The following is a 23753-nucleotide window of genomic DNA, read 5'->3' as shown; positions in this document are numbered from 1 at the left end:
GTTAACCACTAAAAATATTCACAATCATTAAGTTTTTCGTTACGCAACTTGTCATACAATTAAGATTTCTCTGTTTCAATGATTTTCAATTGCTTTTCATTGTATGAGAACCCATTGAATGAGAATTTGTTCAACCATGTCTTATTAGTGTAAATATATAAAATAATTCTACTACTCAACAAATGTACATATAACTTGTACAACATACCAAGGGTTTGACTTCTTAATTGCCATTTATGCATTATTTTTACTTGCTATTATTTGTCTCATGTCATTAGTGTCTTCGTCCTATCTTATCATTTTTTAATCTAGATCAAAAGCCATGCTATAGTAATCATCATTGATATCATTCGATTCTTCACTATTTATGTCATCATTGCTACCACTAATTGATTGTTCTATTACACAAACTAAATCAAATTTCATTGTATATATTGCTTCTTTTGCTTCTATGCATGCAATATTCCTGTATTTTTAACTTTTAAGATTAACCATAAAAACATGACATCCATCATCACATACATCTCAAGTATAAATTAAAAAGTCCAACAACTTGTACATAGCTTTGTTATTTGCCCTAAAAGGTTGAATGTCATCCACATTACAACAATAAAGATCACTGGCACTGATTTGCCTGCGCAGTTCCACATCTTCTATAATGATCATCTGATAATATACAATATCAATTATTCAAGAAAGTTCTTCATTGTATGTACGTCAAATATCTATATTGCTAATCGGTTTGGGCAATTGCATGCCCTCTGTATGCCTGAATTTAATGTTTGAGACATTAATATCGTTCATTGTTTGGGACAACTAGATTTTTGCCAAAGGATTGAGCTCGATATGTGGTGCCAGAGATAAATGTACATTCTCTAAAGGATTCTCATCATTTCATTTATCAACCGCTTCTTATATATAACTTCCAAATACTTCTTGTTTAACTCTGAAAGCAATATCTTCTTTAATTTTGCAAGCAAATATCTAAACATCATCACTAAATAACATTTATTCTACAACATCATCATCCAAAATATCTATTTATATATATTGCCTATCTAATTTTGAAGAATAACCATACTGGAGGATCATTATCTAGTTTTATAAGACATTAAAGCTATAAATTTCTTATAGCTATTGTTTTTGGAGACCACTATAGATCTCCAAGTAGGTTAATTAGTGTTACAATAGTATACTTTAATCTTTTCAGAGGCCATCATTAACTACCTACACCAACTACACAACATAGCATTCATCTAATGAAAATAGCATGTGAGAAAATATCATTTACATAAATTTTATGCATTCAATTAACATAATTATCTACAACAACTACTCTGAAAATCAACCACCCATAATAACTCCTAACTCTTATTCAATGCTTGTGTACAATCGACCATAGCCTCATTACACCAATACAAAAATATTAAATATTAACTAAAGAACACACAAACAAACATAAATAATTTACAACACAAACAAATATATATATATATATATATATATATGTGTGTGTGTGTGTGTGTGTGTGTGTGTGTGTGTGTGAAAAACCCTAAACATAGTAAACCTCTAAATTGCAAATCTGGTGACAAATATTAAATAAAACATACAAAAAACATCCACAACAACTACACATGGGCTATTAAATGCTTATATCTATAAACAAAAATTGTAATGAAATAAAACAATATACATATCTATATTTTTGTATGAAACTCACATTTCAACCTAACTAGGGAAGTCGATAAAAAATATACCGCAACCTCATCAGAATGTAACAAAAAAGTTCACGAGAATCACCGCAAGGAAAAAAAATGCCGAGGGTTCTAGAGGAAAAAGGGTGAGGTTTCTTTCCAAAAACAAAGAAAAAAAAATAAAATAAATAACAATGACTTTATATATAATTTAGCAAATACACAAATTTATGAAAATTCACATGCCAATAGCTTATTTACAATGATTGTTTCAGAGTGCGAACTTCACAAAAATTCGCAACATGTTATATGCACAGATCACACATATTTATGGGTCTCCTTGAGAATTAGTTACTGAAAGGTAGTTCACATAATATCTCACGAATGTCATACTATATATGTGAATTTAATGCTTTATTTGTGATAGTCATTTTGGAGTGTGAACTTCACAAAAATTGACATGTTATATATGCAAAACATCACATATTTGCAAATTTCCTTGAGGACCAGTCATTGAAAGAAAGTTTGCATGGTATCTCATGAATGTTATACTATATATGAGAATTTAGTTGGTATTTACAAAGTTACGTAGGTTTCAATTACATGAGGTTTGAAATTTTGGTTATGCGAACTTCATGAGGTCCATAAAAAAATGTATGAATCTACATTTTAGTGAGAGTTTGCAATACCAGGAGAGTGTACCGATATATCTTGTGAACCTTAAGAGGTTTGGGAAATGTGTCAGACATTTGCTAATTTGGACATGGGGGCAAAATTTGAAAATTATGGAGTATTTTAAGAAGTGTGTCATTTTGCTATACGATAGTCATTTTCCGTATAAAAAACTTTTCATATATTATTTCCTGATATGCTTCACGATAAGATAATCAAAGTTATCATCAAAGTCGATGATAACTTGTTCACGTGGTTGATGACCATTTTTGGAACACATCAAGGCCTGTTTGGGAGCTTTGAATTGGAAGTGTGTTGCAATTTCCGCCAGTGCTCTCATGCTTTATGCTGTTTGGGTGTTTGGGAGCAGTGGTGTTGCCAAAACACTGCAATGAAGATGGGATTTTCCGCCTCAACACAATATCTCAACACCATTCACATCAAAATATCTTTAGCAACTCCATCCTCAACACTGCGTTTTGGCAACACATGAAAATGGTGCTACCATTTCAATGCAAGGCTCCCAAACAGAGCCAAGTTAGTATATTCAAAGCTTTGGACAGGTTGGCTAAACAAACTCGGGGCTGCTGGTTTTTTTCGAGTAAAAATGAGCAATCCATTCAAATTGACTAAATAATGAGGCCCCTTTTAACCATAGAACTAAGGGAGTCAACAGGTCGGATTTACCCAGACCTGACCCATACCAAATCCTATAGGGTCCGGGTATAGTGATAAATAAGAAGACTCAATTTAAGACTTGGGTTTGGACCCGAAGGTCCGATTAATACATATGAAGCCAGGTATGGTTTGTGAATTTTTTTACCAAACCCGGCCTGAACCAAGTTCCGGTTAAGACCCACAAATTTTCAATGTAAAAATGAAAAAAATTATTATTTTACCGGGTATAGCCCAGGTCTGGTTCATGTAGTTCTCATCGGGTCCAGGTATAGTTTCTCTTATGATATGGGTCCAGACCCGATACCATACCCAAAAATAGGGGCCAGGTCTGGTTCCACCTGGGTTCGAACCAAACAGGAGCCGTTGACACCCCTACATAGAACGGACAAGGTGCAAAGTATTTTATTCTAAGATTGTGGAAGATTTGGAGATTGGATAAAAGGTAGAAGAACTAATATTTGATTATTAATGATTGAACAAACCTTCCAACCGTCTGATCTGAAACTATGTCATGATTCTTCAAATATGACAAAACTACAGTATCACAAGGCAAAGCTACATAATTTACATTTACAATATAAGAATAGAGGGACAAATTTACAACTCTTCTGCCCAGATAAAAACCCTTTGGCTCAGCTAAACCCTAGCTTAGGATCAGAACAGTGGCAACTACGTGTTGAGAGTAACAACATCACTGCCCAGAAAAAATTTGCTAGGACCAAGGAGAAAATCTACAAACCTCGCCAAGATTGCCCACTAAAACAGGCAGGCCAAGACATGTTAGCAAGAGGAGGAAGGATTTACAGATGCACAAGATGTTACATCCTCATGGTTAGGTGAAGAGTTCTGAAAATGACCACATGATAAATCTTGCGAAAATATCTGTCTCTAGGAACTCAATGTGTGCAGCACGGCCAATTATGGTATTCAAGGATCGACCTTGAGTTGAGGTGTCAAAATTAACATCGCAACGCATGAAAGTGCGTTGCTGCATGGAGGGAGCATTTATCTGATCCAAGCACGAGTTCAACATTTCTGAAAAGATTGGTCCTCTTTTTGAGTCAGGGACCGATGCCTGGCAGAACTCGATTCGAGCCGAATGATATGGTACATAGCCATCCTGAGGATGGACACAGAAAAGTCTTAGTGACTTAACATAAATAGTTATGGAAATAACAGTCTAAAGAATAAAGATACCTGTGGGGAGGATAGCAGGATTATGTTCTTAAAATTCTCTAATGTCTTCTGCTGCAATAGCAAGCATGTTTTGTTAGAAATCATTTCCAGAAAAATCAATATTACAGGCAATACAGAATGAAATGCAACCAAGGATATCTGGCCTCAAAATGTGGACTTATTGGTGACCAAGCAGATTCTAAAGGCTTACTCCCTAGCATTTGGTAATTATAACCATTGTTGTGTGTTTCTCAAGACATTTTTCCTACCATGATACAGGATGATGCATAATTTGATAGGTAATAGCAAAAACCACTCAGCCTGTTAGCTTCAACCGGTTTTATATAAGAAATTGCTGAGCTGGCTTCCCTTTCCCTACCCACCATGAATGAAACAAACATCACAGATCATGGTGGAAAAGTGTCATGTTGGCCCCATTTTTACCCACCACCTCTTTTCATATGTAACCTTCCCCCATATGGAGGAACTTTCATCGGAAGGCTGATCTGGAGGAGTTTTTAGAAAGCCACGTCCTTTCTCATGAAAGACTTCCCTTACATGGGAATGAAACAAACGGGGTCTTTATGATTTAACCAGCATTCCTCTTGTCAATTTCATGGTCATGCAATGTCGTCTAACTAAATTAGCTCCTAAAGACTTACTATGTGAAATAGATAGCCAGCATGCAGAATTGGTGACCCATCATTTCTCTGAAGATGAGAAGAATAATGCATTTTTGTCCACAGGATAATAATGCACACAACTGGAGAATACACCCTACTTCAGCTTAGATTTGAATAAATCCAATAGTTGAAAAAAATGTGTGGAATGTTTCTAAGAATATCTCTAAGCTGACTAAACTATGACCTTAGCCTTGTTGTTCAATCATTGATATACTTGGATCAACCACAGTTTGTGAAGCCAACTCAACTCAGCAGCTCATCCTTTCAAGAGAAAAACCCACAATATTTGGCCTTAAAGAGATGGACAACGAAGCATGTTGAAGATAATGTACCTTGCAGAGTTTGTAGAGAAACGTATTGTGCATATCAGCATCATCACTAAAAGTCAGCTGGTGGATGCAGTGAGCCCCTTTGAGCTTCTTGAGAAGCCATAGTCCCGAGTTGAATAAAGAGTTTGAGCTGTACAAATATCCCAGGTGGGGGCCAGAAACTGACATGTAAGTGTGTAGGTATTTTAGGTATGGCTCCATTGCAGGCTCTGATAACACAAAAAATTGGTCCATCAATATGTAATGTATCAAACTTGCATATATACCCTAGGTGCATTGAAATGTGCTCACATGCCCTTTCCATTTCTGAAAAATGTTTCCTAGTATTGAAAGCAATATGCATTTAGAGAAACATGATTAGAATATGAATCTCCATTCTACATCAGCCGTGCATTTTTGCTTACATGTATACTTGATGGGAAGCTCAACATATCTATAAGCTGTGATCATCCAAAATACTGGGGCAAAATAATCTAAACAGTGTGTACATGCATCAATATAGTCAGTTTCAACTGCTTAAGGGGCAAATGAATTTTAAAAAGGCAGTTAAAAATCAAACACGACAAGCTGAATGTATGCTTATGATTAGAAACAGATCCCTAATCAACAAAGATGCATATGTCCACAGATCCCTAATCAACAAAGATGCATATGTCCACAGATATTGCAATCAGCAACCCTCACCAAGTCCTAAATGCCAAAACTAGCATGAATATGAATTCTCCCATATGCAAGTGGGAGCACCCTCAGCCCATGCAAACATCTGCTGGCACAAAAGCTTGGACATTCAAGAAAAAAAATCATCCCTAAAACCATGGACTCCAATCCCTATCTTCCCATAAAGAATATAACGTGATTGAAGTTTTGTCAAGAGAATGGAAAGCGACCAGAAGATAAAAAAATGAAAAATCAAATACCATTATCTAGAAAATCAATCACATAAAAAGATAATACCAGAATTCAATACCTGTTATGGCGGTTCTAATTATGATGTTTCCTATGGAGTGCCCAACAAAACTCAGCTTCACATTTCTGTAGGTTCCAGATCTTGCATCCATTTTCTTCTTCACGAAAAAAGCCACCTCTTCGGCCAACCTTGCACCCATTTCTCCAAAATCTCCCGTTGTTTTCTCCTCATTCACCTCTGACATAAGACATTCTGCTCCAGGGTCTATCAGAAGCCATTGATTCCGAACAAGCCGTAAATCCAGATGATGCCCCTACTTATAGGTAACATGTAAGAAAAGTGATGCCAACTGATTCATCTCATAGATCCATGCAAAGAATATAACTCAAGCATGCCAATGTTGTTAGCTTTAGCCATTGGTAGTGAAAGGTCAGTGAGCTTCATTCGTAAGACTTTTGAACAAATACAAGTTTAAAATGAGAAACTAGCTCAATGTTTGAGGAACAAAGAAGTACATGTCAGAGTATTGGCAGTGAAAACTTTGCAATCAATATAATGAAAGGACAAGAACAAATTGGAATGTAGCAATACCAGAACTACGTTCTCTAGCAATATCCTTCTAATAACTGATTAACAATTGAACAATAAAAGGAAATGACACACCAAGTAACTGCTACAAAGCCTATATCAACTGAGTGGTAACTATAAAAATATCAATTCAGGGAAAGAAATGTATCAGTCTAACATAGCGCTTAGAAGAGTAATCTAGCAAGGAAGTTGATCATTATATGAACATGATATTGTTTTGTGGACCATAGTGGAACATGCTCCAACACGGGAAAATGCTCTAATGTGGCATATCTGTAATATAGTGCATTGTGTTATGATATTTCAGTCCTGAATCATTATGTAACTAATCAGGGGCATATATGTAAATTATCTGTGATCCCTAATGTAATAAATACTTCATCTCTGTGGAACATCCAGCCATATGCTCATTGACGGTTGTTGGACTTGCTGCAATTTATCTCTCCTCTCTTCCTCTCATCTTCTTCTTTCTATTGTTTAAAGATCTAAAACAATTGAAGCCTAAAACTTACACCAACTTTATGTGATAACAATATTTAAAATACTAAATGTTTCAGCCAATCCAGTGTAGAAACTCTAATAATATAATGACCAGCTCAGGCATTGAGACCAGCTCAGATATTATGTAGGAGCATCTGTATAATGTGTAAACACATAATTACTTTTCTGGAACCAGTATGGGTTTAAATACTGAAGGACAGAGAACTAAGGCCATGCTTGCAATGGAGGAAATCTGCAACCTTTTTGTTCACTGCCAATAAGCAAAAGTTGCAAAACAACCTGAAAAAGAGCACATTCCTCAGATACTTTTCGATATGAGCACCAAGAAGCCCTCCTGCTGTGCTCCCTCTGTTACTATTAGTTCACTGATTTTGGTGTACTCCCTTATCCATTTGACAGAGGTAATGTGCAATGTTTGGGGACAGCAAATGCAGCTATCTTGGCCTGGGATCAAGATGGCCAGAAATTGCATTTCCATGAGCTCAATGAGTGGCAGGAAATGGTGCTAACCTTTTCCCATTTCCTGGTTTTCTGTTTGTATAGGATAGAGGCAGGGTTGGATTATTTTCTGCAAGGCATTGACAAGAAACACCAGTTTTCCAAAAGTAACCACATCTTTTTCTTACACCTCTTTTATGGTCAGTCTGACTGAAGATGCAGATCTGAAACATTCTATGAATCCAGCAAGATTTTGCCAGAAAGTGCAAGTTTCCAACAAAAAGCTTTACCATCCACACACACGTAGGGAACTAGCGAGGTATCATATATTTATGTTATATACTAAATATAACATATTTAAAACATGTATTAAATACATATAATATATATTTATTTACTGAAATATTTATAATGAACACCACTAGTTGGTGCATCGGTAAAGCATTTGGGCTGTCAGCATGAAAATGCTCGGTTTAGTCTCTGGAGCAGTCACTTCAGGCAAAGGCAGAAGGATAGGACTAGCTCCAATCTGTCCCTAGCACCCCAGAATATGAGACCTACTCAGTGTACTTTTAGAGGTTTCAACTTTCAAGACATTTTGCAAATAATTGAAAATGTGAACTACCCATGTTCACAACTGTCCCAAGTATATTTTGCAAACAAAAGAATGTTGAAATACCAAAGAAAAGTAAGCCAAGCTCACATTCTTATGGGCTCTACTTTCTCGAATTTTCCCCCATTATCAACATTTGCCTAAAACATTCTGTACTCTCTAGGATGCTTTATTCTTTAGACAATTGTTACATAGAGCAAATCAAATGGCTGAGATTACCAAGGCTCAAGTTAGGCCTGCATTAAATGGAAAAAGCTTCTCTGATAATAACAAATAATGGGTCCCAAGGTTACAATAACAACCCATGGATAGAAAACAAGAAAAGGCCAAAGCTAATATCTTAAGCATGTCCAGCTCTACATAGACCATCAACATCTCATTCATTGGGTATAATATGCCTGATGACATAGATGAATGGTCTACAAGATAGCACCAATGTAATTGGAAAGCACACACAGAACACACACTTGAGACAAGAAAAAAGGACTTCATTATATTTTAAAGCATAGTCACCAGTATTTCACAGTTAAGTTAGTAGATGTTATGTGTAGGAAAAATATTGATATTTTATGTTTACAAGAGACCAAATGGGTAGGTGAGAAAGCAAAAGTGATAGAACCTTAAGGATATAATATTTGGTATACAGGAATAAATAGGAATAGGAATGGAGTAGGGATTGTTATGAGTCGTGAGTTTATAGATAATGTAGTTGAGGTCCGTAGGAAGGGTGATAGGATTTTACTTATTAAATTAGTATTAGGTTCGGAGTTTATTAATATTATTAGTGTTTATGCACCTCAAGTAGGTTTAGATGATTCCATTAAGCGTCAATTTTGGGAAGATTTAGATGGAGTAGTACAAGGGATATCTTATGGAGAAATGCTTTTCATCGGCGGTGACTTTAATGGGCATGTAGGCATTAGTAGGGATGGATTTGAGAATATCCATGAAGGCTATGGTACAGGAGAAAGAAACGAAAGTGGAGAAATGATTTTAGATTTTGGTTTGTCCTATGATATGATCTTAGCAAACACTTGGTTTAGGAAGAGGGAGTCTCACCTAGTAACATTTAAAAGTGGGGTTAATACGAGTCAAATAGATTTTTTCCTACTTAGAAAGAGAGATAGGGGTTGTTGCATCGATTGTAAGGTTATACCGGGAGAAAGTGTAACTACACAACATAGAGTCTTAATTTTAGATCTTAGAATTAGACAATGCCGCAAAAGGGATAGACATAGGATAGATCCTAAAATTAAGTGGTGGGCACTGAAAGGAGCTAAACAAGGAATGTTTGTAGAGCAGGTAGTTAAGGAAGTTGATTGGTGTCTCGAGGAGGATTCAGAATCAATGTGGAATAAGATAGCGGGTGGCATGAGAAAGGTGGCTAAGGAGGTATTGGGTGAGTCTAAAGGCGGTGCACCACTAGGTAAGGATACATCATGGTGGAACGAGGACGTCAAATTAGCTATTAAAGTTAAAAGAGAGTGTTGTAGAAATCTAAGTAAGAGTCGTGATAATGAGAATTTGGAGAAGTATATGATAGCAAAGAAGGAAGCTAAAAAAGTAGTTCGGAACGCGAGGGATAAGGTATATAAGGAAGTTTATGACAAGTTGGATACCAAAGAGGGCGAGAAGGATATTTATAGGCTTGCAAAGATGAGAGATAGGAAATCGAGGGATCTGGGTATGGTTAGATGTATCAAAGATGAAACGCAAAGGGTTTTAGTCAAAGATGAGGAGATTAAGGAGAGATGGAAAGATTATTTTGATAAGCTATTTAATGAAAGTCATGCTCAAGATCTTGGAGACTTGTCCATTCCTTTTCATGAGATGAATCGTGACTTCATGCGCAAGATTCAAAAGAAAGAAATTGCAGAGGCTTTGAAGAAAATGAAATCAAGAAGGGCAGTTGGCCCACATGGTATACCTATCGAGGCTTGGAAATGCTTGGGAGAGAAAGGTTTAGAATGGTTGACAAATCTTTTTAACAAGATTTGGCAGACAAATAAGATGCCTAATGAGTGGAGGAAGGGTACTTTGGTGCCTCTATATAAGAATAAGGGTGATATACAAGATTGCACAAACTATCGTGGTATAAAACTCATGAGTCATACTATGAAACTTTGGGAGAGGGTGATTGAGTCTAGGTTGAGGAAGGTTGTCATGATATTGGAGAATCAATTTGGTTTTATGCCTGGAAGATCATTTATGGAAGCTATACATCTTCTTAGATAACTTATTGAGAGAAATAGAGAGAGGAACAAAGATTTGCATATGGTTTTTATTGATTTAGAGAAGGCATATGATAGAGTACCTAGGGACGTTCTCTGGTGGACAATGATGAAGAAAGGTGTTTCTCTCAAGTACATTAGTATAATTAAGGATATGTATAAAGGAATAGTTACCAATGTCCGCACTTGTGAAGGGGTGACAACCAATTTTCCTATAACGGTTGGGTTACATCAAGGATCTGCTTTAAGCCCTTTCCTATTTGCTATAGTGATGGATGAGCTTACGAGATCAATTCAAGAAAATGTGTCGTGGTGTATGTTGTTTGCTGATGATATTGTTTTGATTGATGAGTCTAGAGCTGGGGTTAATGCTAAGTTAGAATTATAGAAACAGACATTGGAAGCAAGAGGTTTTAAGTTGAGTAAGAGTAAGACAAAATACATGGAATGTCTGTTTAGTAAGCAACGAAGTAGTGATGGGAGTGTAGTGAAGCTTGGTGAGCAAGAAATACCGGTGGATGATTGTTTCAAATATTTGGGATCTATCATTCAAAAGTATGGAGAAATTGATGGAGATGTAAATCATAGGATAAAGGTTGGGTGGATGAAATGGAAAAGTGCAACTGGAGTATTGTGCGATCGTAGGATGCCATTGCGGTTGAAGGGAAAGTTTTATAGGACGACTATTAGGCCTGCTTTACTATATGGTACGGAATGTTGGCCTGTCAAGAGACATCATATTCAAAAAACGAGTGTAGCTGAGATGCGTATGCTAAGATGCAACAACAACAACAACAACTACGCCTTCATCCCAAAACAATTGGGGTCAGCGATAATGCGTATGCTAAGATGGATGTGTGGAAATACAATAAAAGATAAGATTCGAAACGAGGAGATACGTAAGAACGTAGGCATTGCACCCATTGAAAATAAGATGAGAGAGAATCGTTTACGGTGGTTTGGACATATTAGGCAAAGGCCTAATGATGCTCCAGTTAGAAGGATGGAGAAATGGGAAAATATGTTAGTTAAAAGAGGTCGGGGTAGGCCTAGGAAGACATGGATGGAGGTGATAGGAAAGGATATGAATGCTTTGAACCTCACCGAGGACATGGCATTGGATAGAAATGATTGGAAGAGAAGAATTCATGTGGAAGACCCAGAATGATTTTCTTTTTTTGGTTCATATCGCCGACCCCAATTGTTTTGGGATGAAGGCGTTGTTGTTGTATATATATATATATATATATATATATATATAGGAAAAAGGTATCTGCCCACCACTTTTTTTAGCCTACCACCGGCCTACAGCGAGCAAACAGTGTTTACGGGTTGTTTTTCGCAAATCTGACCCTGCAGATGTGTTCATCATGGTTGATTTGCTAGGAAACAACACTTCAATCATGTTTTTTCGAATAAAAAATATGATCTTTTAAGTCTTGAATATTTATGTAATCTTAGACCATTGATTTTTAAACCATATAAAAACCTACCTGCATATAAGAATTGACGATAAAGGAGTTGATTCCTATAAAATCAAGCATGTAGAACACATCTGTACTGTTACAACAACAACAACAACAACTACGCCTTCATCCCAAAACAATTGGGGTCAGCGATATGAGCATCTGTACTGTTAGATTTATGGAAAACTTGAAAAAAAACCCTTCAAATGCCGGTAGACTAAAAAAGTGGTAGGCAACTACCACACACACACACACACACATAGCAAGAGAGAGAGAGAGAGAGGATTGTGCTGCACCTCTTTTATCTTAGGTCACATTAGGACCCTCCAAAAATCATAGTTTTAGGTGTTTTATGCTAGATCTGAACAGTTAGATGTGCTTATCATTGTTTTTCAATAGAACACGTGTTTTTGATTAAGCATCTTTATGCTCAGATGTTTATTTTAAAGAGGTAAAAGAATCAATGGTCGATATTGTCCTAAAATTTGATGATAAAGTGTTTATATTTTTACATCAAATCAATTAGAAACAAAGCTTGCTTCTTAATAAATAAGCAATGATAAACACATCTAACCGTTGAAATCAAGCATAAAACACCTAAAACTATGATTTTTGGAGGGTCCTAACATGACCTAATGAAAAAAGGGGCAACACAATCCCCATTCTTATATATATATATATATATATATATATATATATATATATATATATATGAATTTACCAAAACTTCTTTTGAATTTAAACCAAATTTCTGCTGAATTATATATCAGACTGATCCCTTGGTTTTTAGTAATTTGTACAATTCTTGTTTCCAAACCAAACTCGTCTTTTATTCAATTAAGCTTGATATTGTCCCATCATTTTGTTGATCTTTGATTGCTTCCTCTTATTCTTAAGACCATGTCAATGTCTTCCTCATTTTTACTTCTAAAGCATCCTTCAATAAGCATATATTCTGGTGGGACAAGCATGTTTCATTGTATAATGGCGAAAAACACGAGATTCTATTTCTAGGATAGAAGTAGGAAATAAAGACGGCACTAGTAACAAACCATGCAAAAATGAAACAAAGAAATAATAACACATGCCTGAAAACCATGCACAAAGACTACAAATGACAACTGGCGTGCATTTCTTCGCCGTCCAGTACCCACTGACTTCAGTACAGGCTTAGCCCCTGCTCTCGTATGCATGTCAGAAAAATCTTTCAGGTCTGCATTAGTAAATGAAAAGCTTCCACCCACAGTGCCCGTATCCAGACCATTGATTTTGTGTTGCTCTACAAGAATAACTGGAACACGAGAAGGATCACCAAAAATGTGCATGTCTTGAATTGACTGAGTATTAATCTGCATAAGATCCTCATAATTTCAGCCAGAATTATTCAGACATGAATCATCAACTGCATAAATGAAGTTTTACCAGATAATGAAATAGGATACCTTCATTTGTGCAATACTCCGCCTGTGCAGCTCAGCACGAGAAATCGCACTTTGTGACAGCTGAACAAAAAAAGAAAGAAAGATTCATTCTTTGGCATTGGTTATTCTGTGACTAACTTTAGATTTTAGGCCCGCAGATGAGCTATAGCTCCCTGGCACAACTAGCCATACAAATGAATGATCAAATAAAAAGTTGAATTTCATTATGACATACATCATCACTGGCCTTCCGTAGGACATTCACTTTTCCAAGGACTGTATAATGAGATGCTTCAACCCCATTTTTCAGTTTATGGTGTGGGGTTTCCACCGTAGAATGGATCATCCATATAGACCATTCAGCCCTCCTATCATTGGCCCATACTTCACGGAGATATTCTACAATCTTCGCCCTATTGCTTCTGAAGATTATGCAATTAAAGTGCTTCGTTAGAATCATTAATCATTCCATTAATATGATAATTAGATGCTAAAACAACTGAACCAATGCCTTAACTTACATGAAGACTGGCACTGACTTACTAAGCTAATTAACAACAAACACCATTACTCTTCAATACGATAGAAAAGCTCAGAGATAAAAAAATGTAGAAAAGTTCACAAATTAGGGGCTTCTTTCCATCAATAAGAATGTAGCTAATCCAACCACCTGCAGTTTTTACCTAGACAAAGGAACAGATAAAGGGAGATGCCTTAAAAAAAAAACTTCAGGAGCCTCACTAGCAAAAGACATCCTGATAAAAGTACCAATTTCTGTCTATATTCTTTATTTTTACTTGATGATTTCATTAAACATATGAATCTGATGCAAATATCACATGTCTAAATAAGCAAATTAAACTCCACGCCTTTTAGAAGCAGAAAGTGAATAAAAAAGGAAAAACCTGCCAAACTAATCACATTACAAGCCAAATTCAAGTCTTACATGTCATTCAGAAAACATGATGCACATTAGCATTGTTAACGAGTTTTCTAACTCAATATGTAGTCTATTTACATTTAACAACACATGCATGTCTACCTGCAAATGGTGGTGGGACACCGTTGTTTCCTCACATCATGTGCTCAGAAAATGTCTGAGAAACTAATGCCACTTCTAATTTTACAAATTCCCTATGGGTTTTTTTATGTGAGATCACTTTGATTATTCTTAGCACATCCAAGATGGAGTTTGTTAGAGCTACAAGCATTGTTGGAATTTTAATCAGTGCAGCAGAACCTGATTGACCTTTTAACATTTACAAGTGTATGTTATAGACACATTTCATAAATCCATGACCCGCTCATGTATTGTATAATTGACCGTATTCAATAATTACAGGCTTAAGAATATCCGAAGCAGAGGCAGGTTATGAGCCAAGCTACTAAAAATACTTCAGGTTCTGAAGCTCATTTATTGATCACAACAAGCCAATATCAAGCTTTTATGATAAATGGGTGAGCTCAAACCTGTATGAGTCTGAATAGGCTGACTAAATTGAAAAAAAAATACCCGTTCACTGCACAATCCTTTTCAAAAGCATGTATCCCGCAGGTAGATGACCACGGGACCTTGCAAAAGGAAGGTCAAGAGTTCTGGTCCTGCAGCTTTATCTCAGTTGAGGCCATCTCAAGCTCGGATCATCAAACTTGAATTGAGCTGAGGTTGAAAAACCTGAGTTCCAGCTTAACTTGTCCCTCATCAGATGCAATAATGTGTCTTATAAAAATTATTTTGCAAATATAATGTAGTATGATATTAATTGCCTAACCAATGAAATTAGACCCCATATTTTCTTCCAATAAATTAAACAATGGTATACGCAACAATAACTGATTAGTTGTGATACCTTCTACAAAACTATTATTGCAGGGGCGTTTTATCATAGCCCATAGGACCAACATAAGTTGTGATGAATCAAGGGCAAGAATCATACCTGTGAAATTTCAAGAATGCATTCCATATCACTGACAGTTGGATCCCCAGGCTATGGAATGCATCCAACAATTCATCATTGGAAAATGATTGGACCACCTTCCCATCAGCACCAAGATCAACCGTTCCATTTGCTTTCTAAAATATGTGAGTCAGTCAATATAACATATAAAGTAAAGCAAACAGAACCGAAGATACAGATGACCAAGGTAATCACGAACCTGCAAAGAATTTTGAGATTTGATCATGTACTGTCTATCATCATTCCTTTCTTCCAAACTCTCAGAGTTCAGGGTGTCTGAGTGTACACGTGTAAAAGATGAAATCATCTCATTCCAACTCATACCAGGAAAAACATCCACCAAATCATCAATTGGTTGATCAAATGCTTTGCTAAACTTTTGTAGTTCTTCAAGAACTATATTACGTGATTCATACAAAGCTTTAACACATTTGAGTTCCAATTTGCCAAATGGCACACCTCCACCTGATGCCTAAACATCCAAAATAAATAATTGATCAACATAGGAAGTTGAAAAAACAACATTAAATACAACACAACTGAAAAGAATGACTTCAAGAAGGAAAGAACATGAAAAAAAAAACAAATTCTTCCAATTTCATTCAGAAGATTGTTTTTTATTGTGCGATCTAATTCAAGTGGCTCGAGTATGAGTGTTACTGTGTTAGGGACCTTTTAACTTAACCAAGAAGTCTCTGATTCAAATCAACTGAGGACCATCTTTCCTAACTCCGAAAGGGAGGAAAAAGGAAAAACATAAAAAACAAAAAGGTTCTCGAAAAAAGAAAGCTGCATAGAGAAACAACATAAAAATATGAGGGACTTCTATAGTAAAAGCAGTGATAGTCAAGATTGTACACTTCGTTGTTTAACGTGTCAAATGAAAGAAAGTACCTATTTTGCTGAACGTAACAAAACTCGGTGCTTGTGTTACCAGAACAATTTGATAGCATTAAGGATTTCCATGTGATAATCTTAGTTGCCAAAGGCGGCACCTAGGCGAGCTAGGCGCAGCCCAGGGCGACTAGGTTTGGGTGATGGGGCCATATTTTAGCTCGCCTAGAGTGGGACCGCCTAGGCTTAAGCATAGATCAGTCCTCTTTTCTTTTGGGTTGACCATACGGCCGATATAAAAGGGGAAAGGGGGCCCTAATTTCCCACTTCCCTTTTTTGCGACTATCTCGTTTGCTCTCCTCTCTGTCTCTGGTTTTTGCAAGACGAAAAGAAGAAGACGGCCAAAGGTACATCTCTCTCTCACACTGTTGGTGTCGGGATTTTGCAAGAAGAAGAAGAGGACCAAGAGTCCGATAGGTACGCCCTCCTCTCTCTTTCTCTCATTTTCATTGTTGATTCTCTTGGGTTTTTGCAAGAAGAAAAAGAAGAGGAAGACCAAGAGGTATGCCTCTCTCTCTCTCTCTCTCTCTCTCTCTCTCTCTCTCTCTCTCTCTCTCTCTCTCTCTCTTGTTCTCAGTCCTCTTTCCTTTTTCCTTTTCCTTCTTGTTTTTCCTCTTCTTCCTATTAATTATACTGTATTTCAGTAGCTTAGTTAAGACTTGGCTGTGAATTTAATATTGTTAAGGCTTTAATTGTGTTTAAATTATATAGTTGCCTTTTATATACATTGTCAATTCTCAGTTGCATGGTTTGTTTATTCAATTGTTCATTTCTTCTTCTTATAAGTCTATTGTTAATTTTTTTGTATACATGATTTTATTTTTTGTATATTGTTTATTCACATTGTTAGTTGTATGGTTTGATTATCCAGTTCATTTATTAATTTTTTTGAGCAGCCAGTTGCATGGTTTGTTTATTCAATTGTTCATTTTTTCTTCTTATTTGTCTATTGCTTATTTTATGTCTATTGTTGTTAATTTGTTTGCATACAGGATTTTATTTTTTGTATATTGTTCATTAACATTGTTAGTTGTATGCAGTGTTGTGAAAAGCGTTGAGGCGTAGCGAGGCGCTCAACCAAAAACCGAGGCGAGGCGTAAGCCTTGAGGCGTAAAGCGTAAGCCTCAAAATTTTTTTTTGAAAACTTTTAAAAAATTATAAAAAAATATCTAAAAATACAAATAAATAAAGAAATGCGTTATTGATGAAATTGACAACCAATAAGAAATAGAAAATGTCAAATAAGTACTAAAAAATATAAGATTAACATATAAAAGTAACTAAAACCTGATTACATAACTAAAAAATATATGAGATTAGCCTACAAAAGTTAAAATATATGGGATTAACCTATAAAAGTTAAAATATATGAGATTATTCTAAAAAATATGAGATTAACATATAAAAGTAACTAAAAAATTGATTACATAACTGGAAAATATATGAGATTAACTAAAAGAAATTAAAATATATGAGATTATTCTAAAAAATATGAGATTAACGTATAAAACCTAACATCAAACCATGACAGTATATCATACACCTAACATCAAACCATGGCAGTAGAAGTAAATTTAGCCACAAACAACTTAGTTATTGTATTGTGGAATAATTAAAGATTGATAAAATTGATTAAATACTTAGTATCAAGAGCATTTACATTATTATGCCATAAAATAAGTTTGTTTGCATGTGCACACAGTGTTCTGGCCAATGAATGGAAACTCTAAATAAAGTAAAGTAAAAGGGTAAAGAAGACATGAGAGGGATCCCCAACATGAAAAGAGATCTGATATTTTTTTATGACATAAGAAGCGAACCAATACAATTAGCCAGAATCCTATATATTCCCAAACCTATACCATGTGCTTGAAGTTAGACTATTGGATTTGATTCCTAAATTAGTTATACTTGTCAAATTATGTGTTGAAAACTACGTTTCTATAAGCTAAGTAACCAGTGAAACTATGGTTCTCTTTACTGATCCAACTGTGATTTGCATCTTTTTATGAGACAGCGTGCAAAATACAACACTCCCAGTGTGGATGCTATTGAGAAAGCAAGAACAGTTCAACTGTTACAGTTGTATAAACTGCAGTGAAACAACCGTGACACTTTCATTAACGTGACACCCTTTTCTAAGATCTAGTTATTTAACTAATCCTAGGGATGATGTTTCTATATATATACCTATATATCCATTATTTTTGTAGAATAAGATTTAAGTCTGAGCAGAAAATTGGCCTATTGTTGGCCCATCTTTAAATTCTTGTATAATAGTCTACTACACTTCTAATCTTACTAAAAGTGAATCTAACTTATTGCTTATGACTTGAATAGTAAATTCCAGGACAAACTAATTAAAGTTGAACGATTAAACCTATACAAAGATTCTCACAAAGCACATATGAACAGACACACCACAGGGAGCACTTTGGAGTGGAGATAATAATAGATCGATAAGAGAATCCTGGTATTAATTCTGTGTAAAAAGGTGAATGTGGATATGATGAACATATAAGTGATCACTTTATTGAAGGGGAAAAGTGGGCATGAAAATCAATTATATAATTTCCTTCTTCGATAGGCATGTATCTATGGATTATATATAGAGAGATTCAGATGGCATATGCTAGCTGTTGGAGAGTATAATTTGCTAATGACATAGGATAAAGTTAATTACCCACTTAGTTCTTAATTTCATAAGGGGGTTTACTGTTTTCATACAACTTGCAAAAGATTGGTGTTTGAGTTGGACTCCCACTGCATAAAAGTTAGAAAAAGTTGGAGAGAAAATTCAATAGGACAAAACCAGTGTTATTAAAAGCCTCACCTTGAGGCGCGTACGCCTCACCTTGAGGCGCGCCTCGCTCTGAGGCGTACGCCTCAAGGCGTATGAGGCGTGCGCCTCAGGGCTTTTGCGCCTTATGCCTGCGCCTCAAGGCACAAAGCCCCTCGCCTTGAGGCGAGGCACGCTTTTTGCGCCTTGAGGCGCGTTTTTAATAACACTGGTTGTATGGTTTTTTTATTCAATTGTTTATTTATTCTTCATTTTTTAGCAGATTGTTTAATATAAGTGCTTTACAATATTCGACATGTTATGTTTTGTCTATTGCTTATTGTTGATTGATTTTATGTTGTATACATGTTTGCTATTAATTTTAACAGTTTGATTACATATTTTGTGTGTTTTTAAAAAAAAAATTATTTGGGGTACCGCCTAGTCCTCCTAGGCCCCGGCCCACTTAGTCGATCCGCCTAGCGCCTTTGACAACTAGGGTGATGATTGTATTTTAGAAAAAGTTAATACTTTTTTACATTGATGACATGAGAGTACCTGTGATAATGATAGCATTGAGAACATAAAAACACGATTTCAGATACAGTTTCAGATGACAGATCCAAATTTTCAACAAATACTTTTTAGGCTTAGAGATTGCACGTATTGACCTTGAGGTTACATTTTTTTGCAGATGAAGTTTGTTGCTGATATCATCACTACATTTGGTATATTTATGACAAAAATATATATAGACCAGAGGTCTTGAATGCAAAAATGAGAAATACAGATGGATTTTATTGGAAGACCCTGCACCTTATTGTCAATCAGTTGGAGATTTCACATATTTGACCACCACCCATCTTGACAACTATGCATTCTCTTCACGTGGTCAGTCAATATGAAGAATCACCAACCTCCATACATGAGCGTTATTCTTTGCATTGTGAAATATGTCAAGCATTCTATTACCAGGGGTCTCTTCTTAGCTTCATAATCAGCTTTGGACTTATATGCTCACACAAATAAATTGGGGAGGATATACTTTTGATAGACGCTGTACTATGTCACAGGGATTCGGCTAACCAGGTGCTGCACCCGCGTCGACGCGACACGGGTGCGGGTGCGGCACCTGGTGCCATCAACCCGACCCTATGTAAAAAAAAATGAAAAAGGAAGAAGAAGAAGAAGACCCAGGAAAGAGAGAGGCGAGAGGGAGCTCACCTGAAAGGGGGCCGGAGACCGGCGTTGGGTGGCTTGCCGGACGTGGGGCTTGCCGGCGTCAGGTGATCGGAAAACGAATGGGAGCCTGCGGCGGGGGGAGAAGGCGAGCGAGGAGAGAGAGTGAGCAGCATGGGGAGGGGGAAGCAGATTAGGTTATGTTGCGTGGCCATCCGATTAGCATTTTAAAAAGCTAAAAAGTCAACAAACTACGTGACATTCATCCAAAATGCAAACAGACGGCCACGATGTGTGCATGAGCAAAAACGCTCATGTTCAGCATGACCTGATCTGCTTTCGCGTGGGAGAGGACCCTACATGCGTGCTTTAAATAAGCACGGGTTTGGATCCGAATCCTACCCGGGTCTGATTTTTTTTTTTTGCCGCACCCCCGCACCCATGTTGTTTTAAAGTGTTGCATCCCCGCACCCGCACCTGCACCCATGTGACATAGACGCTCTAGTGCAAGTTACTCTATATTCCAAGGTGAGTCGCTAATATCATGGATATGCAAGAAGCAACAAAAGTGCCTAAATCTTCTATTGAAACTGAATACCAAGCTATGGCTACTATTATAATTAAATTAGTATGAATCTGGTGTAAGCACGAAGATCTGAGAAATTTTTTTATTCAATCATCTCAATTATTCTGCAATGACAAAAGTGCAAGGCAAACAATCATAAATTTCAAGAATGTACAGAACACATCAAAACGAATTGCCACTGTGTTAGAGAGGAATATATTATATGGTCATCTCTTTGCCATAGATTTCATCAAAGTTTCAGCTGGCGGACTTCTTCAATAAGACTTTGCCATCTCCACTATTTTATTTTTTTACTTGACAAACTCTTGGTTATTCATCAATGAGCTTGAGGGGGAGTGTTAAAACTTAAAAGTAGTGTTGTAAGTTTCGTACTGTATCGCACGATATTGTACGATACATATTGTTACTATGAGCGTTTTCAATGTGATACAAATATGATACACTTGTATCACGATGCAAGTGTGCATCGTACCCATATCGAGAATATGGTACGATATAACCCCGTATCGTACCATATGATACGATACACCGGAGGCACACTTAAAAAAGAGCCGAAACTTACTTTTTTTAGTTTTGGGTTTTAAACTATGTCACATGGGTGCGGGTACGGGTATGGGTGTGGGTGTGACACGGGGACACAACTATATATATATATATATATATATATATATATATATATCTATATATATATATATATAAGATCCAACCCCGATACCGTCTTGGATCTGGGTCGGGTCCGAACCCGACCTAAGTCCAAATTAATTTTAATAAATGGACAAAAATAGACTCAATCAAAGTTGACCGAGTCTAAAATGTGAACGGACTCGGCCCCGGTGCGTTGATCGTGTCCGCCCTGTGTTCGAAGCTGCACCCGTGGCAGGGCATGTCGACGCGGGTGCGTCGACCTTCTAGGCGAGTCTGTGTGACTTAGGTTTTGAAGAACTCCCTAGTACTGACCTCCCCATTTGTGTAGAGGTCATTAGAGGAGAACCCAAACACCCTAGTAGCTAGGGATGCACAACGAGCTGAGCTAGCTCGAGCTCGACCCGTTTAAACTCGGCTCGAGCTCGTTCGAAAAATAAATGAGCCGAGCTTGAACAAAAGTTTAGGCTCGGTACATGTAAACAACCTGAGCTTGACCAGGTAGTCCAGTTCGGTTAGGCTCCATAAACCTGATTAGGCTCGGTTCACATAGTTATATAAAGAAATTAGAGAAATTAGAGTTTATATATGTATATTATTTTTCTATATTTGAACACAAAAAGAGTTGTTAATGTAGTGGGTGTGTCAGTTGTCTCTTTGAAAAGTGACCTGGGTTCAAATCCCATCACATACTGTTTTTAAAAAAGAACTTTTGACACAAACTTTAAATTTTTTTTATAAATATGTTCAACTCGAGCCAAGCAGAGCCCGAACATAGGTTGTTCAAGCTCAGCTCGAGCTCGAGCCCAGCTTGAACAACCACTTCTTCCTCTCAAGTCGAGTCAGCCCAAGCTCAGCTCGAACCCGGCTCGTGTGCATCCCTACTAGTAGCCATGAGAGCGACTTGGGGGTCGATTCATGCACAAGGGAGAGGCTTTTGTGGTTTTCTCACATAAGAGTGCATTTTCACCCTTTTTTCACTCAACAAAGTAGGCTAAGTTAAAACAATCCCTATTCTTTGCTTCTTATTGAGTTTTTTTAGAAGAAAATGACATCAAATGACCCGACATGGCAATGGGGCACTTAAGCAGTGAGTGAAAATCGATTGAAAATCAAGTGCAACTTTTTTCTATAATACTTTTTCTCGCGGTATCTCCCGGTTGAAGTATCATTTAGCTATGGCCTGTGTCATAGAGACTCGGCAAAGTAGGTGCCGCACCCGCGTCGATGCGACGCTGGGTGCGGTCAACATGACCCTGGGTGCAGTCAACGCACCCAGGGTTGTTTTCATCCATATTTCGGATGTTTAAAAAAAAACCAATGAAAAGGAGTGATTAGGGCAAAAAAAATTTTTGCCCAAATCACTCCTCTCCTCTCCCATGCAACCCTCTCCTCCCGACGCCACCTCCGAAGCTCTTCCTCTCCCTCGTCACAGGTACGTCCCTCTCGCTCTCTGCTTGTGTCGGCAGGGGAGGGGCTGAGCCCCCCTGCACCCTCTCTTTCTCTCGTTGGGTCGGCAGGGGAGGGGCCGAGCCCCCCCCCCCCCATGCGCCCTCTCTTGCTGGTCGGCAGGGGAGGGGCCGAGCCCCCCTGCGCCCTCTCTTGCTCTTGTTGGGTCGGCAGGGGAGGGGTCGAGCCCCCCTGTGCCCTCTCGCTCTCTGCTTGTGTCGGCGGGGGAGGGGTCGAGCCCCCCCCCCCCGCTCCCTCTGATTTCGGCAAAGGAGGGGCCGAGTCCCCCTTGCTCCCTTTGTTTTCGGCAGGGGAGGGGTTGAGCCCCCCCCTGCTCCCTCTGTTTTTAGCAGGGGAGGGGCTGAGCCCCCCCCCCCTGCTCCCTCTATTTTCGAGAGGGAAGGGGGTTGAGCCCTCGTTCCTGCTCTCTGTTTTTGGCAGAGGAGAGGCAGATTCTCCCTCCTTGGTGATTTTATAGTAAGATAATGTCAGTCTGTATAATTGATTTAAAATTTTGAATGTATTTTTTTTGTGTTTTCAGGATAAAAATGACGGATAAAGGGAAAGGACTTGCGTCATCCTCATCCCAACATGTGGGTTCTGCTGCTAGTTTTGCTGATAGTTGCAGTGGGATTGATGATGTGGGGCCACTATGGGTACATGTAGATAAACTTGCAAAAACTGGAGAAGAAGGTGGTGGAAACAAAAGATTTTGATGCAAGCTCTGCGAAAGAGATTTTGTTGGGTCTTACATAAGAGTGAAGGCTCATTTGTTGAAGATACTAGGACATGGCATTTCAGCTTGCAGAAAAATTGATGAGACAATGCGAAGACAATACAAGAAAATACAAGAAGAATATGAGAAGAGA

General features: G+C 37.4%; 1 protein-coding gene across 1 annotated transcript in view; it reads right to left on the bottom strand.

Annotated features, from left to right (window-relative positions):
• Nucleotides 1-3487: 3487 nt before the first annotated feature.
• LOC149847128 (uncharacterized) overlaps nt 3488-23753 on the bottom strand; it is a 41362-nt gene continuing 21096 nt past the window's right edge. The window contains exons 7-15 of the mRNA XM_089993284.1: nt 15555-15827; nt 15335-15471; nt 13633-13819; nt 13419-13478; nt 13065-13325; nt 6200-6452; nt 5236-5441; nt 4242-4292; nt 3488-4164 (exon numbers count right to left, since the gene is read on the bottom strand). Coding sequence (XP_089849410.1) covers nt 3877-4164; nt 4242-4292; nt 5236-5441; nt 6200-6452; nt 13065-13325; nt 13419-13478; nt 13633-13819; nt 15335-15471; nt 15555-15827 — 1716 coding nt within the window. The 3' untranslated portion in view covers nt 3488-3876. The remainder of the gene's footprint in view (nt 4165-4241; nt 4293-5235; nt 5442-6199; nt 6453-13064; nt 13326-13418; nt 13479-13632; nt 13820-15334; nt 15472-15554; nt 15828-23753) is intronic.

The sequence above is a fragment of the Nuphar pumila genome, chromosome 2 (assembly GCF_984573655.1).
Source record: "Nuphar pumila chromosome 2, dmNupPumi1.hap1.1, whole genome shotgun sequence".
NCBI lineage: Eukaryota > Viridiplantae > Streptophyta > Magnoliopsida > Nymphaeales > Nymphaeaceae > Nuphar > Nuphar pumila.
The sequence above is the reverse complement of the archived record's forward strand: the minus strand, read 5'-3'. Positions and strand labels throughout refer to the sequence as shown.